The 14,548-nt window shown below is 46.6% G+C and overlaps 1 protein-coding gene across 8 annotated transcripts in view; it reads left to right on the forward strand.

Annotated features, from left to right (window-relative positions):
- Positions 1-14,548, forward strand: part of PPP4R4 (protein phosphatase 4 regulatory subunit 4) — a 103,094-nt gene that overhangs the window by 82,585 nt on the left and 5,961 nt on the right. For 7 of the 8 annotated variants that reach the window (XM_070065569.2, XM_070065572.2, XM_070065568.2 and 4 more), the window contains 8 exons: positions 2,649-2,793; positions 4,289-4,330; positions 4,424-4,498; positions 6,501-6,570; positions 6,897-6,983; positions 7,261-7,354; positions 8,016-8,086; positions 12,317-12,464. In XM_070065569.2, coding sequence (XP_069921670.2) covers positions 2,649-2,793; positions 4,289-4,330; positions 4,424-4,498; positions 6,501-6,570; positions 6,897-6,983; positions 7,261-7,354; positions 8,016-8,086; positions 12,317-12,464 — 732 coding nt within the window. The remainder of the gene's footprint in view (positions 1-2,648; positions 2,794-4,288; positions 4,331-4,423; positions 4,499-6,500; positions 6,571-6,896; positions 6,984-7,260; positions 7,355-8,015; positions 8,087-12,316; positions 12,465-14,548) is intronic. The other variant, XM_070065571.2, reaches the window with a different exon arrangement.

Here is a 14,548-nt window from a genome sequence, read left to right on the forward strand (position 1 = left end):
GCCATTAGACTGTTCTAAGCTTGGTGTCTCTGTCCTGAACTTGAACTCAAATCTGCAACAGAAATGCAGTTTGAGTGAGTTGGTTAATGGCTCCCAGAGCAGCACTGTAGGGCTCCCCACTGTTTTCACATGCCAGCCAAATTTGGTTGTGTGTATGTGTGGCATATGTTCATCTTCTATAGACAACGGGCATGCATTGCAGGCAATGTGTAAAACATATTAATCTTTTAAGTAGGAGCAGCTGGTGAGGCAGTGAGCTAGTATGGCTTCATAGTCTTGCTGTTGAGATCAACACCCAGTGTGATGGAGTATCACCAAGCAGTTGAGGGAAGTAACTAGGAAGAAAGTGAAGTCGTCCCTGCTCTGATCATGTGACTAAGAGAGCAATCAGCAGCCAGATGCAGATCAATTGCATATCACTCCGTGAACCCGTGGGGCCCTGGGGGTACGAGATCGCTGTACTCCAGCTTGTCTCGGTTCTCGCGGTCCTGCCTGGGCGGCTGCCAGCCACAGGAGTGGGTCGAGCAACACCACGTACTGACTGTGTTCTGGGGCTGTGCAGGTGGAGAGGAGTCATCACAGGTGAGGGTGGTAGGATCAGGCAGGTGAGGAGGGAGGCTGCTGACCTACCCGGCTTAGGCTGAAATTCCAGGTGTGCGCTACCTGGTGTGTCGTTAGACCAGTTAAAGAAACTCTCTGTCCACCAATTTGCTTAGTGCCTGTTCATGAGGAGTTCAGAGGAATAGATACCTGAGATAACGTAAAGAATTTAGCTTACCAGGAAGGCAGAATTCTGTAATCTCGTGGGGCCAGGAATCTGTCAGAGCTGACTCAGCGTATGGCACGTGTCTGGGCCTGCTTGGGTTGTATAGAGGGAAGTGTGCATAGGCAGTTAAGTAAATGCTTAAAATTTAAATTCACTGAGTTTAGACAAAATCAAGGCTGGAAAAAGACTGCTGGTGTTCAGAGAGGTCATCGCCTCATCTTCCGGAAATGAACTTGGTTCCCCTGGGGAGCCCAGGACACCTTGACTCGGGAAAGCACACTTAGAGTGGCCTGGAGCCTGCTGGGCGAGGCCAAACCCATCGCTGCTGTCCGCAGTGTGGGCAGTCCTAGAGCAGGAACTTCTTTACTTTGTTGGTTGAATAAAAAGCTGATTCTGTGTCTATGAAGACTTCTCAACGGAAGGTTCACTGAGCCAGCATCCGGGAGACTTTAAATGGGTTTTGGCTGCCTCAGGGTTTGCAGTAGAAAAAATAATGACGTGAGAGCCCTCGTCTGGTTGAACACAGCAGCCTGGCCAGCCACCTGGCGTCCCCCTGAACCAGCCCTGGCAGGGAGGAGAGGTTTAGCTTAGCGAAGCACGTGCCCTCCACACTCCCTGGTCCTGGAGAGATCTTTGCTTTCCTGGATTTCCTGGGAGCTCCCGGCTTTCCTCAGCTCCCTTCCTTGTTCCTTGTCACTGCCCTAGACGGTGGTAGTGTCGGACTTTTCTCTCTTCTCCAACCACACGCATGGCCGTGGTGTTCTCTGTAGTCTGAGGCTTATCTACACGCTGAAGGCTCCTGGCTCTGCCTCCAGCCAGGGTCTCTGCTGTGGCCAGCAGACTCGTTGAGCCAGTTGTCCGTTTAGTATTTGCACAGAATATCTAATAGGCACTTTAGACCTCGTCTGTCCAAAATGAAGTCCTCGTCTTCCTTAGCTGCCTATGCCCCTTCTGTAGTCTTCTCCATCTCTGTCAACAGCTATTTCAAACCAGGTCAGAACCTCAACTCGCTTCTCTCCACCACCCGCCTCCAATCCCTCTGCACATCGGCTGCTTCCAGTGGCTGCTATCTCCAGCCAGTCCCCACCGCCTCCTGCGGCCACTTCCTGGCTCAGCCCACCCCCTGGCTTGCCTGAGTTTCCCCAGCTCCTTCCCCCTACGCTGTTTCTCGTCTGTCCTTGACCACCATCAGTCTAACACCAACACAGCAGTCAGGTGATGTTTTAAATGTTCAATCAGGTCATTTTACCCCTCTGCAGAGAGCTGTCTAGTGGTATCTTCTGGCCCTGAAAATAGAAGCCAGTCTCCTTCCCAAGGCCTGCTTCTTGCTACCCTCCAGTGTCTTCTGCTAGTCTCACGTCTACTCTGGGCCCAATTTGCTAATTTAGGCCAGTCGGCTAATTTGGGGTGACCTTGAGGGAGGCTCCCCCTCTGCCCCTGTGCTGTCCTCTTCCAAATACTCATATGGCTCGTCCCCCAGCTGTCTTCAGGTTGTTGCATAAAGGTCCTCTCTTCAGCGAAACCTTCATGGGCACTCTGACCACCTGCTGTCACCTGGCTCAGTCCTCCTCCGTGGGCGCTCGCTCATCTTCCTCCCCAGAGCGCCTGCCTCTGTCTGTCGGCATTTTGCTTGTTTCTCCTGCGACCCAAGTGCCATGCTAGAGAGTAAGCTCCACCAGGGCAGAGGATCCTATTGCCTTTAGTCTCGGTGGCGCCTCCACACCCAGAGTAGCGAGTGCTAGACATGGCGAAGCACTCCAGAAACGCTTGTCACATGGATACAAGAACTCAGAGACGACCTAAAACTTGACTTTTCTCTTAGCTTCCTGTTACCAGTCTGCATAGCTATTGAATTCACTCAAAGGTAAATAATTTATTGTAGAATGAAACTCTGCTACCTATTGCCCAAAGTGAAATCTACTCTGAAGATTCCTGCAGATAAGCACCTGCTTCAGCAGTTAGAAATGTGTGTGAGGAAACTCCTGTGTCAAGAGAAAGACAAAGATGTTCTGGCTATCGTGAAAAGAGTAAGTAGCGCTCTTGCCACCAAGCTGCCACCAAGCGCCCGCATGGAGACGGCGTCAGTCCAAGCTTGCCCGCTCTAGCTGGATGGGGCAGCTGTATGTTCACACGCTGGCTGGCGTAGGGCAGGTAGTGGAGGGTTCAGCAGGTGTCTCCCACAGCTGGATATGAACTAAGCTACCACTGTGGGTGGTAGAGCCCCACCAGGGAGAGCTGGCTGGGGGGTGCTCGGTCAGCACTCTTCAAGTCACAATCAGCGCTTCACCCGCCAGGCTGTGTCTGCAGGACCACAGTCCAGTGGAATGGTCAGTGAAGTCGGGAGCGTTGCGTTTCCTGGGAGCATAGCCCTGTACTTGGTGAAGCTATTTGATGTGTAGAAGCCCTCTATCTGGAAAGAGAAGTGTGTGAGTAAGGGGCAGAGCCAGAGCTAGAGTACAGATCTCTGAGTCCTACCCCTGAGTACATCTCTTTTATAATAATGGAACGTTGTATTTTATGGCTATTATTGTTCTGTTTTGTTTTAGCATGAGAAGTTATACGGATATTTTGGGATAATGGAAAATTAATGCAGTAAAAATTGGGGTTGAGATCAAACCTTAATATACTTCATAATCTTCAAAAGCTCTTTATACTAAATATATAATTCATATTTTTATAAGAGCAGATCACTTAAAAGTGATCACCTTTGTGAATCTGTGACTTTCTTAACATAGTCTTGAGCGTTTATTTGTAGTGAGAGAGATTAATTCTTAATGTGCTATAAAGTAGCTTCAGATTTCTTCTGTAGAGATCATTGTCAGATAGTATGAAGAACTTCTTAGCAGTGATTTGATAACTTAGTATTAATTTGTGTAATTTTATTTTGCTGAAATGCACATTCCTCTTCCACAGCTGAAATATCCAGAAATACTCCGTGTTGGACATCCATTTACATCTAAACACCCACATACCCCCACACAGTTATTTTTATAGATATTCCTGTTCTTATTATTAAAATAAGAAGTTTAGGTAATAGAGTTAATTCATCAAGATAGTAATCATGAGAGGGCTGTTTACTTTTCTAAGAGAACTTGTTAATTCAAGATATAATACTGACTAGTCCCATAAATAGATACAACACTGATACAATTAAATTAGTAAATTATTAACCTGCAGTGGAATATTCTGGAGTACAGCTCTTCAGTACGTTTCACACAATGACATCAATTTGTCCCATAACAATTCTGTAGTGTGATGTTTATAAAACTGAGGGACTTGCAAGAAAGATATACAGAGCTTTGGGATTAAAATGGAATAGTTGACTCTAGTCAGTTTTTCATGGAGAGTAATTCATTTAAAAATGGGATACCATATATATGTGTGTGTGTGTGTGTGTGTATGTGTGTGTGTGTGTGTGTGTATTATATATAGAACTTCCCTCTGGAAAAGGTGTCTCCTTGAGAAATTATTGTTTGATTTAATTTCATTACTTATCAGTGATGACAGCATTTTTCTCTGTAGACTGTCTTGGAGCTGGACAGAATGGAAATGTCCATGGATGCCGTAAGTAGGCTTTCTTCACCTGATGTGGAAGAGATACTTGGACACTGGTGGAAGCACATCACTAATGTTGTGCAATTTCATTCTCAACTTCAGTTTCAGAAAAAATTTTATGAGAAAGATTTGTTGGATCAAGAGAAAGAAAGAGAAGAGCTACTTCTTTTGGAAATGGTATGTTGCTTTCACATGCACACGCACACACTCCTTTCTGAAAAGTATTAACTGTGCATTGCTATTAAACTAAAAAAATTATCATTTTCAATTTTATATTATTTTATTTCTTGTTCATTGACTAAAGAAGAATCCCAGTTTCCTGAAATTTTTTATAAACTAGAAGGAGAACATATTTGAGAACCTCATTTTATTGAATCTGCAAATGTATGGTTTTGTCGGCAGAGCTGTTTCACTTTGGGAAAATTCATTGAGCTACACCCCCTAAACCCACTGGGGTTGATTTGGGCCGCTGTTGATGTAGGGGCATGTTCCGTGCTGATTTCTCTCTCTTACTGAAGTTCGATCCTTTGTCGTCATCCCACAGGCTTCTTATTTAAAGCCTGTGCGCCTCAGAGTGAACAATTTCTTTGCTCCATCTTCAGTGTCACGGTCTCTCTCTCATCTCCTTTATCTGCTGAGTCTATCCAGGGACTTGAGTTTCCAATGTGATGCTTCTGAACTTTACATTTAGTTCACACACACACACACACACGCACACACACGCACCACACACCCCATATACCTTTATATATCTAATTTCTCTGCAGAGAATTCACATGATGTGAGAGTTAAAGGTCAGAGGAAGTCCTCTGAGAAGCAAGATGCGTTATTTTATCAGTCTCCTAAGGCAAAGGTGGAGTTTGGGGTTGCTGGTGTTGGACAGTGGAGAGAGCAAGCAAACTCTGAGAAAATTTTAGGACTAAGAGACCCAAACCCGAGATAAAAATCAAGCAATAGCAAAAGACCCAAAGATGATCCTAATACTGGAACTGGTAGGCAAGGACTTTAAGATAACTGTGATTAACAGGATTAAGATAGGAGAGGGAAAGATGGAGAAAACAGGCAGTTTTGTGTTAAGCCCACCTCACCTTTTTCTGTTCGACATGTCTGTTTTCAGTTTTAGAACTACCGTTTGATTCTTTTTCACTTATCCACGTCTGTGTGGAAATTCTTGACTTGTTGATTTCCCCAGCTTTTCCACATGAGCCCTGGAAGGGACGTCCCGCTGGTGCACCGTCACCCGTGCTGGGTTGTGCAGAACGTGCTTCGTGCACTGATCTTGTCTGCTAATTCCGCAGGCACGAGGGGCTCCCAAGTTTTGGCAATATTTGGTTTTGTCAGCAGAGCTGTTTCACTTTGGGAAAATTTATTGAGCTACACACAACTTTTCTTTCTTCATGTATATTATACTCCAGTAAAACCCTTAGAAATATCCAATAGACCATTTTATTTTCTCTCAGTCTTTTTCTCATTTTTTTTTAAAAGATTCATTTATTTGTTTATTTATTTGAAACTCAGAGTTACGGAGAAGGAAAGGCAGAGAGAGAGATCTTCCATCCACTGGTTCACTCCCCAGATGGCCGCAATGGCCAGGGCTAAGCCAGGCCAAAGCCAAGAGCCAGGAGCTTCATCCAGGTTTCCCATGTGGGTAGCAGGGCCCAAGCATTTGGGCCATATTCCACTGCTTTACCAGGCAAATTAGCAGGGGCTGTATCAGAAGTGGAGCAACCAAGACTCAAACTGGTGCTCATATGGGATGCTGGCTCTGTAGGCGGTGGCTTTACCCACTGTATCACAGTGCAGGCCCTTCTCTGCCTTTTACAGAAATATACTATTTTATCTTTTAACAAATGGAAATCTAAATAACCAATAGTAATAAAATATTTTGCTGATGAGAATCAGTAAACAAAAATAAAGGCTCATTGCAACAATGATACCAAACTCATTGTCGTAGTTTGACCAATCCTGGGTCCCACAGTTTTGTAGATGGTAAAGCAGCACAAGCCTGGAAGACGTCTGAATGTTTCCATCACGGCTGTGGAGAGGAATACCTCCTTGAGACATTTTCATGAGCTGTGCTTGAATCTCTCTCTGCAGCTTAGAGTGATTTCTCATTGGAACAATTTCCTAAGTCTGTTGAAGCTGGACTTTTAATACTAAGATAATATTTTATTAACAGGAACAATTAGAAAAGGAGAAGCAACAGAGCGATGGACGGCCCGTGAGTGATAAGATCTTTGAAAAGAAACGTAAGGAGTTTTCCTGTCTTCCCCACTCACTCGTGCAGTTACTGCTTCCCTGGAAGACCTGCCGAGTTTTTAGTTTTATACGTAAATTGATTCAGTTTCTTTGATTGGTCAAAGGTGGTTTTGGAAAGTTGTCCGCTCGGTGTGGTGCAGACACTGGGATGCATGCACACAGGGTAGGGATCAGTGTTGAGGCTCAGGTCCTCCCAAAGGAGAGCTCAGAGCACAGGGTCAGCGTGCGACCGTGAAGCTGACGTTGTTCTGCCTACGTATGGAGATTAATAAGGAATTAGAGAAAACGACACATCTTAAAGCAGGGTTTATTTTAGGTAGAGACACTAAAACACCGACACAAAATCTGCCCAAGAGCATCCCTGTTTCTGCTCCTGCACCTGCTTCTAGCAACCCATCAACAAGTAAGAAATAACTTCCCTTCACGTCTCAGGAAAATGGCAGGGCTGGCGCTGTGTCGGGGAGACACGTTAGCCACGGCCCGTTCCTCGGCCCTTTAGCACGGGTGGTTTTGCTGGTTGTTAGTGGATGGCGTGGGCGCGACACTCCAGTCAGCTCAAACTGAGCAGGGAAGCTGGACCCAGACCCATCTCCGCCTGCTAGTTGTGGGGAGGAGGGATTGGGACAGCCAGGGATGAACTGAACAATTACGTTTCTTTTCTCTGCTTCTTACTTCTCTAGGCAAAGAAATCAAGAAATCCAAACTGATTCGCAGCCAGTCTTTTAACAATCACGCTTTTCAGGCGAAATATGGCAACTTAGACAAGTGTGCTAGGTACGATCTGTCAGCTACTAACTGTAACTTAAGTTTTTATCTCATAATCAAACTTGGTTACTTATGTGAAATAATTCCAGCATTACAAAATTTAGAATTAATTTTGAGGGTTTTTTGGGCCAATCATTTATCATTTTTTTCCTGTAAAGACTGTTATATTGAAAAAAAAAAAAAAGTCTACCAATAGGCATAGAAACAGAGCCTGGCACTCTTGGAAGAACACTGCTGTGACACTGTGTGACGTCACCGCGTCCGTCTGTCACTGTGGAGGCGGGGGGCGGGGTGAATCAGCTCGGTGGGCGTGGCTTCCAGGGGAGCCTGCACGTGCTCAGTGGGTGTGGGCGGCGCTTGCTGTCCTGGTGCCTTCTGCCTGTTCACCTGGCAAAGTGGTCAAGGCAGAAATCCCCCGACGATAATGAACGTCTGAGCATCAAAAGAAAAACCGCAATTCTGAGGAAGCGGGCATCTCAGGGAGTACCCCTGAGACAACGTGTCTTGGGTCGTGGCATACGGGAGACAAAGGAAGAATAAAAGCAACAAAGGTTTCCTAAGAAGTGGAGGGAAGCACTTGAAATAACTTCAACAGCCAGGGCGTAGATGGTGTAGATGGCAGATCTAGAGACGCTGCGCTGTGTTTAACGGAAACCGCGTTCTTTTCCAGTAAAAGCTCTCCAGCAGGATACACACCGTCTGCCTCAGGACTAGCAAAGACTCCCGTGCTTTCCTTAGCTGGTAAGTGCAATTTAAACTTAGAAAATCACCGAATTTAATACAATATGATTTCGTTAGAGTGACTTATTTATGTCTAGAAACTGTTTTTCCTAAGCTTATCTTTATCAAATCTTTGTGATATTAAACTTTTTCCCAGCAGTTGAAAAAATACTGGACTATACTGTTTGGTTCTCAAAGCACTGACATCTGTATTCAGTATATAGAGCAGTTCTTCAAGGCAGACGGAAATTATGAGAAACTTAACATAGTAAGAGAACAACAGAAAGTGTTGAATTAAAGTTATGATATCTTGAAGTTCTGGCTATAAATAATAAAACTAGTGATTACTTTTATCTCAGCACGACAGTGAATTCCTTGGAAGTCCTGAGAAACATTCAGGGCTTGAGAACTTTATTTACGACCAGGAGCGCCTTTGCAGCTGGCTCAGGTTGGAGCTGATGGTGCCCAGGATTCCAGCTGTCAGGGGGGTCCTCCTGTCCCGTTGCAGGCCCCTTACCCCAGCTATGGTGACCATATTTACTCATGAACTTGCAGCAATTCTGGCCAAGAAATGTCTTTTCCTAAGTCATTAGGGAAATGGATTCAGGGATGGTGTTTTAAAAATTATGTGCAATAACTTCTTTAGTTTGTACCTGAATAGTTCTTAAGTGACTTTGAGAATCAAGAGAGTGACTGGATGTGGTTTAATGCTAACTTGTATGCAACGTCTTAACTAAAAGCATGGATTTTATAAGGGTGTGCCTTTATTAAAATATTTGAAATATTCTGTCTTAAAGTTCAATACCATTTTGTGAAGTCTCTAAGTTGAATGAAAATCCTCCAGTAATATGCTTGGTGTTACTTATTACTCAGTAACGTAGATATGGAAGAAAGCGTTACTGTAGAGTTGCCCATCCCATCTTATCTATAAAGGGAAAATAGAAGCAAAATGTCAGCTTCCTTGTAGAAATGTGTAGGTCGATTCTTAACTCTACTGAGATCCAAGGAACAGGTGCAGCCAAAGCACTCTTTAAAAGAGAAACAAACTGGAAGAATTTCAGCTGCTTAATTTTGACTTGTACTAGACGATCCCAATAATCAAGGCGGTGTGGCTCAAGCTGTTAGTTGTAGTAAGTGTTTCAAAAAAGACTCCAAGATACACCAATGGTGGTAGGGCAATTTAAAAAAAGGATTTATTTATTTGAAAGGCAGAGTTATACAGAGAGAGGAAGAGACACAGAGAGAGCTCTTCCATCCACTGGTTCACTCCCCAAATGGCTACAACAGCTGGGGCTGGGCCTGACCAAAGTCAGTTGTCCAGAGCTTCTTCTAGGTCTCCCATGTAGGTGCAGCGGCCCAAGGACTTGGGCCATCCTCCGCAGTTTTCCCAGGCACATTACAGGGCGCTGGATTGGAAGTGGAGCAGCTGGGACACAAACCTGCGCCCATGTGGGATGCTGGTATTGCAGGCAGCAGCCTTACCCACTATACCACAATGCTGGCCCCAGAGAGGGTAATATTTTTTTAAAATGGTGCTGAATGGATCCCTGTACCCATGTGGGAGACCCTGAAGATGCTCCTGGCTCCTGGCTTCAGCCTGGCCCAGCCCCAGCTGTTGCAACTATTTGGGGAGTAAACTAGTGGATAGAAGCTCTCTCTCTCTCTCTCTCTCTCTCTCTCTCTCTCTGTCTCTGTCTCTCCCTCTCTCTCTGTAACTCTGCCTTTCAAATAAATAAATAAATCTTAAAAAAAACATATCCCGCCGTCACACTCCTTGTACCCAGGGGGTTTGGAGACTTGGGTCCATACAAAGTCCTGCATGTGTAGTTTTACAGCAGCTGTATTGTAGTTTAATAGCAGCTACCAAGATGTCCTTCTCTGGGAGAGCGGGTACACAGACGGGTAGTCCTGACGGCGAGGTGGGGTTCAGTACTGAATAAATGAGCCACGGAAGAAGCCAACCCGAGAGGCGACACACTTGTGCTGTCTGAGTCCAGGGTGAGGTGTACTGGCAAAGCTACAGTGGTAGACAGTACCAAGGTAGGGGTAGGCAGGGAGGGAGGGAGGGTGAGGCTGTGAGGACGCTCTGTGTGACACTGTGATGATGGACAGCCACTGCACACTTGTGGGTTGTCAAGGGTGAACCCGTGTGTAACTCAGTGCCCGTGCATCAGTTGCATCAGTTGGTGGGGGAGGCTCTGGGTGAGGAGGGGTGGGGGATCAGCATCTCTGGAGTTTCTTCCCAGTTTTGCTGTGAACATGAAACAGCTCCCCCAAATGAAGTCTGAAAAGATGGTTCTGGAACCACTGGGTAGCCATATCTTAAAAAACACCAAAACTAAAAAACTGAACCTCAATTCTATTTTTTTTAAGATTTATTTTATTTAATTGAAAGAGTTAGAGAGAGGTAGAAGCAGAAAGAGAGAGAGAAAGAGAGTGCAAGCAAGCTCCTCATCTTCTGGTTCACTCCCCAAATGGCCACAATGGGCAGAACTGAGCCGATCCAAAGCCAGGAGCCAGGAGCTTCTTCTGGGTCTCCCACACAGGTGCAGAGGCCCAAGGACTCGGGCCATCCTCCACTGCTTTCCCAGATGCATTAGCAGGGAGCGGGATTGGAAGTAGAGCAGCTGGGACACGAACCTGAGCCCTTATGGATACCAGTGTTGCAGGCCTGGGCTTTGACCCGCTGTGCCACAGCACTGGACCCTGAACCTCAATTCTAACCCTAAAGTGTACACAAAATTTACTCAAATGTATTAAATCTGAGCATAAAAACTAAAACCTCTGAAGAAAATATAGAAGGAAGACTTTGTGGTTTTGGAATAGACCAAGATTTTTCCTAACCGTGAAAGAAAAAATATGAACACATTGGACTTCTTCAAAATTTAATGCATCTTGGCTTTGAGATAGAGCATTTTAAAAAAGTCAGGGTTGGGGCCAGCGCTGTGGTACAGTAGGTTAATCCTCTGCTGCGGCACCAGCATCCCATATGGAAGCCAGTTCTAGTCCCAGCTGCTCTTCCAATCCAGCTCTCTGCTATGGCCTGGGAAAGCAGTAGAAGATGGCCCAGGTGCTTGGGTCCCTGCACCCGTGTGGGAGACCTGGAGGAAGCTCCTTGTTCCTGGCTTTGGATCAGCGCAGCTCCGGCTATTGTGGCCATTTCGGGAATGAACCAGTGGACAGAGACCTTTCTCTCTGTCTCTCCTTCTCACTGTCTGTAACTCTAACTTTCAAATAAATAAATAAAATCTTTAAAAAAAAGTCAGGGCATAGATTGGGGAAAAGTAATCCTAATACATATACCTAGAAAAGGACTTGTATCCAGAATACACAGAGAAGCCTTTGGAACTAATTAGGCAGCTAGTTATAAATTGTGCGAAAGATTTGAATAGGAACTTCGCAAAGGAAGACATACAAATAAATACATAAAAGATGTGTAGCATCACTAATCGTTAGGGGAATTCAAATGAAAAGTAACGAGGAGGAAAACACACAAGAAGGTTGCCACTTCACGTGCAGAACACGCCCAAGCTTAGGAAGGTCCACGGTATCCAGTGTGTGAGCACGTGGAGCCACTCTCTGGAACTGCGTCGTAGACACACTGGTGACCGTGTGGCCGTCTCTCCGGAAGATGAGCGTGTGCTTCACATGGCAGCCAGCAACCTGGCTCCAGGCATTTTCTGAAGAGAAGCGGAAGCATTGTCCCCACGCAGGCTTGTATGTGAATGTTCGCAACTACTTTATTCTAAGTCAAAAACTGGAAAAGAATCCAAATGTCTATCAACAGACGTCACAGACCAATAGTGTCGGTGTGTTTATACAATACCAGACAGAAGTGGAAGGGAATGAGGGGTTGGTCTGTGCAGCATGGATGAATCTCAAACTCTCTGACAAGGTGGCCTTGAAAGAATGAAAGAAGCCAGCCAAAAAGCGCACGTATCTGTGTCATCCCATGGATATAAAAGTGTAGAAGATGCAGGTGAACCCAGGGCGACATGAGGCCAATCAGTGTGGAGAAGGTGGGAGGGGCAAGAGGGTGCTAAGTCAGAGGGTGATGGGTGTGTTCCCGCTGAGGCCGCGCTGACAGCTTCATGGGGTGTCAAAGCCTTCACTGGGTGCAGTTGCCTGTTCATGAATTCCACCTTCATAAAACTGGTTCTGACTGAGCAGAAGCCGGCCGGCTGCTCGCCTTCCCTCCTGAACCAACACCTCGGGCTGTCCCGCGGCTCTGACTGCACGCTTTGCTTCCAGATGATTCATTCCGGACTCGCAGTGCTGGGAGTGTCCCGACGTCCTTTCCCCCTGCTGCTGCCCTGCCGAGTGCCTCCCGCGGGACAGGGAGCCCAGCGGACCCCAAGAGCAGCGGCAGCAAAGACGCACAGCCGCGGAAGGCCTCCCTGTGAGTAACCGGGGACCACTGAGTGCCCAGTGCACCCAAACGACAGGTGTCTCTGATGGGGACGAGCTCTCCGTTCAAAGGGATCACCATTGCACGAGCGGTGTGAGGTGTTCTGTACGTGACAAAGACCTCGGGATATCAGGGAATCCACAGCGTTTAACTGGTTCCCCCCAATGTCTGACATCTGCTCTTTCTCTGGCGAAGTGTGTGTGTGCAGTCAGAGAATTTTACCTCTGGGGAGATGTTAGGTATCATTGCATCCCTTTAAGCACCCTGCTTATAAAAATTCTCCTTTTTTCCTTTTTATGTGTTATTCTATCTTGTTTGAATTGTTGAAGCGTTTCTTCCGGTTTGCTGAACTATTTAACAGGACAGTTCCATAACGACCGCCATTAAGAGGCCGCCCAAGGAATACAGGATTGACCCAGGACACATGACAGTAGCTCCAGGTTTCCTCTTTGGTACAGGACACCGAATCTGCTGATTAAGCAGAATTTAAACAAGATTCAGATTTTCTTTTAAGCACATTTCACTTAGCGCTAGCGCATGGACATTTTCAAAGTTCCTCAGTTGCTGAAACTTCATGTTAGCCTCCCTTGTAGGAACTGAACTGTGTTGTAACTTCTTCTCATTTTCAGTTGGCCGTTGAGGGTATACAAAATTTAGGAATCCGTTTATTGAATGCCGCACAAGGAAAGCGTAGACTATATAATACGAAAAGTGGTAGTAGAAGAAAAAGCTAACGTCGGCCCTACAAAAAGTAGTTAATACGTACGGGGCGTGCGTGTTTCCCTTTGTATTACATGTTCAGCAGAGGAGAAGCCAGAACCACGCGAGCCCACCGCCAGCAGAGGCAGCGAGCTGGGGGTTCTGAACGACCCGGGGAGGGGGGACCCGAACCTGTGACTGTGACTGAGCAGAGACCGGACGAGGACCCTGCAGGGAGCCACGTTGATACTGCGAGGCCTCTCCTCACAGACATCTCTCCCTACCCATGCAGTCATCGCCGCGACAGTGGCAGCGTGGAGGCTGCAGGTGCAGAGAGGAGAGCGCGGCCCCGCCCAGGCCGCAGTCCACAGAGGGCCCGCGGGTTCCTCGTTCCCTTCCCCAGGCGGCTGAGCTGCGAGTGGGCGGTTCCCGCCGCACAAGGGCAGGCCTGGCTCAGGGCCCCGTGTCGCCCCGTGTCGCCCTGTCCCCTGGAGCCCGCTTCCTCTCAGCATTGCCCCGGCGAGGAATTTACCCAGCTGCTTCGGGAACGCTCTGCGCCCCACTGGTGTTTCCAGTGCCACAGATTTCATGGCAACACGGACACCTGTTTATGCCAGCTCTTTGTTTCCTTGTGCTTCTGCGTCTGTTTTCATTGTTCAATATGGGTTTCCTTTTTATTTTATTTATTTGCTTTTTAAAAATGAGAGTTGTTACTTAAAAAAAAATAATGGATTTTGAGAGGCAGAGAGGAAGGGAGGGAGGGAGAGAGCGATACCTCCCACTCGCTGGTTCAGCACCTGGGACAGCCGCCATTGGGCCAGGCTGATTAAGCCGGGGGCTGGCCCCTGTTTTTCTTTTTTTTTTTTAAAGACAGAGTTTTTGAGGTGTGTGTGTAACTGGTGCTTAGAAAGCGAATCCAGAGACACTGATAACAAACCACCTCCGGTTGTGTCTGGTTTCCTGCATGCTCTGCAGCGGGAGGAGGGCTGGCACCGGCAGCCTGGGGTTGAGCTGTGACTGGGTGTGCAGTGCGTGACCACGTGCCCTGTGGTGTGCAGCTAATGCGGCCTCTCAGCCACTGGGCTGCAGCAGGTGGTTGACATCTGAATTGGTCTTGTCTTGTGCAAAGCACTAGCCACAGTTTTGAGCCATGTCGTATCCAAACAAAAATGTCCTTTTTATCGCAAATAAACCTAAGAACTGATTTCAAAAAGTATTATCTCAGTTTTCCCCAACCAAAGCAGTTCTGTGCAATACATTCTTCAGCATTAGAGACTGATGCATCTGGTACTTTCAGATCTTACAGACTTCAGGAAGCACAGGTGTGTACTGTATATTATATCTGTGACCGGGCAAGTGATATATTTAGGCCTGTG

The sequence above is a fragment of the Oryctolagus cuniculus genome, chromosome 20 (genome assembly GCF_051225735.1).
Source record: "Oryctolagus cuniculus isolate XC-2025 breed Fujian yellow rabbit chromosome 20, ASM5122573v1, whole genome shotgun sequence".
Lineage (NCBI taxonomy): Eukaryota > Metazoa > Chordata > Mammalia > Lagomorpha > Leporidae > Oryctolagus > Oryctolagus cuniculus.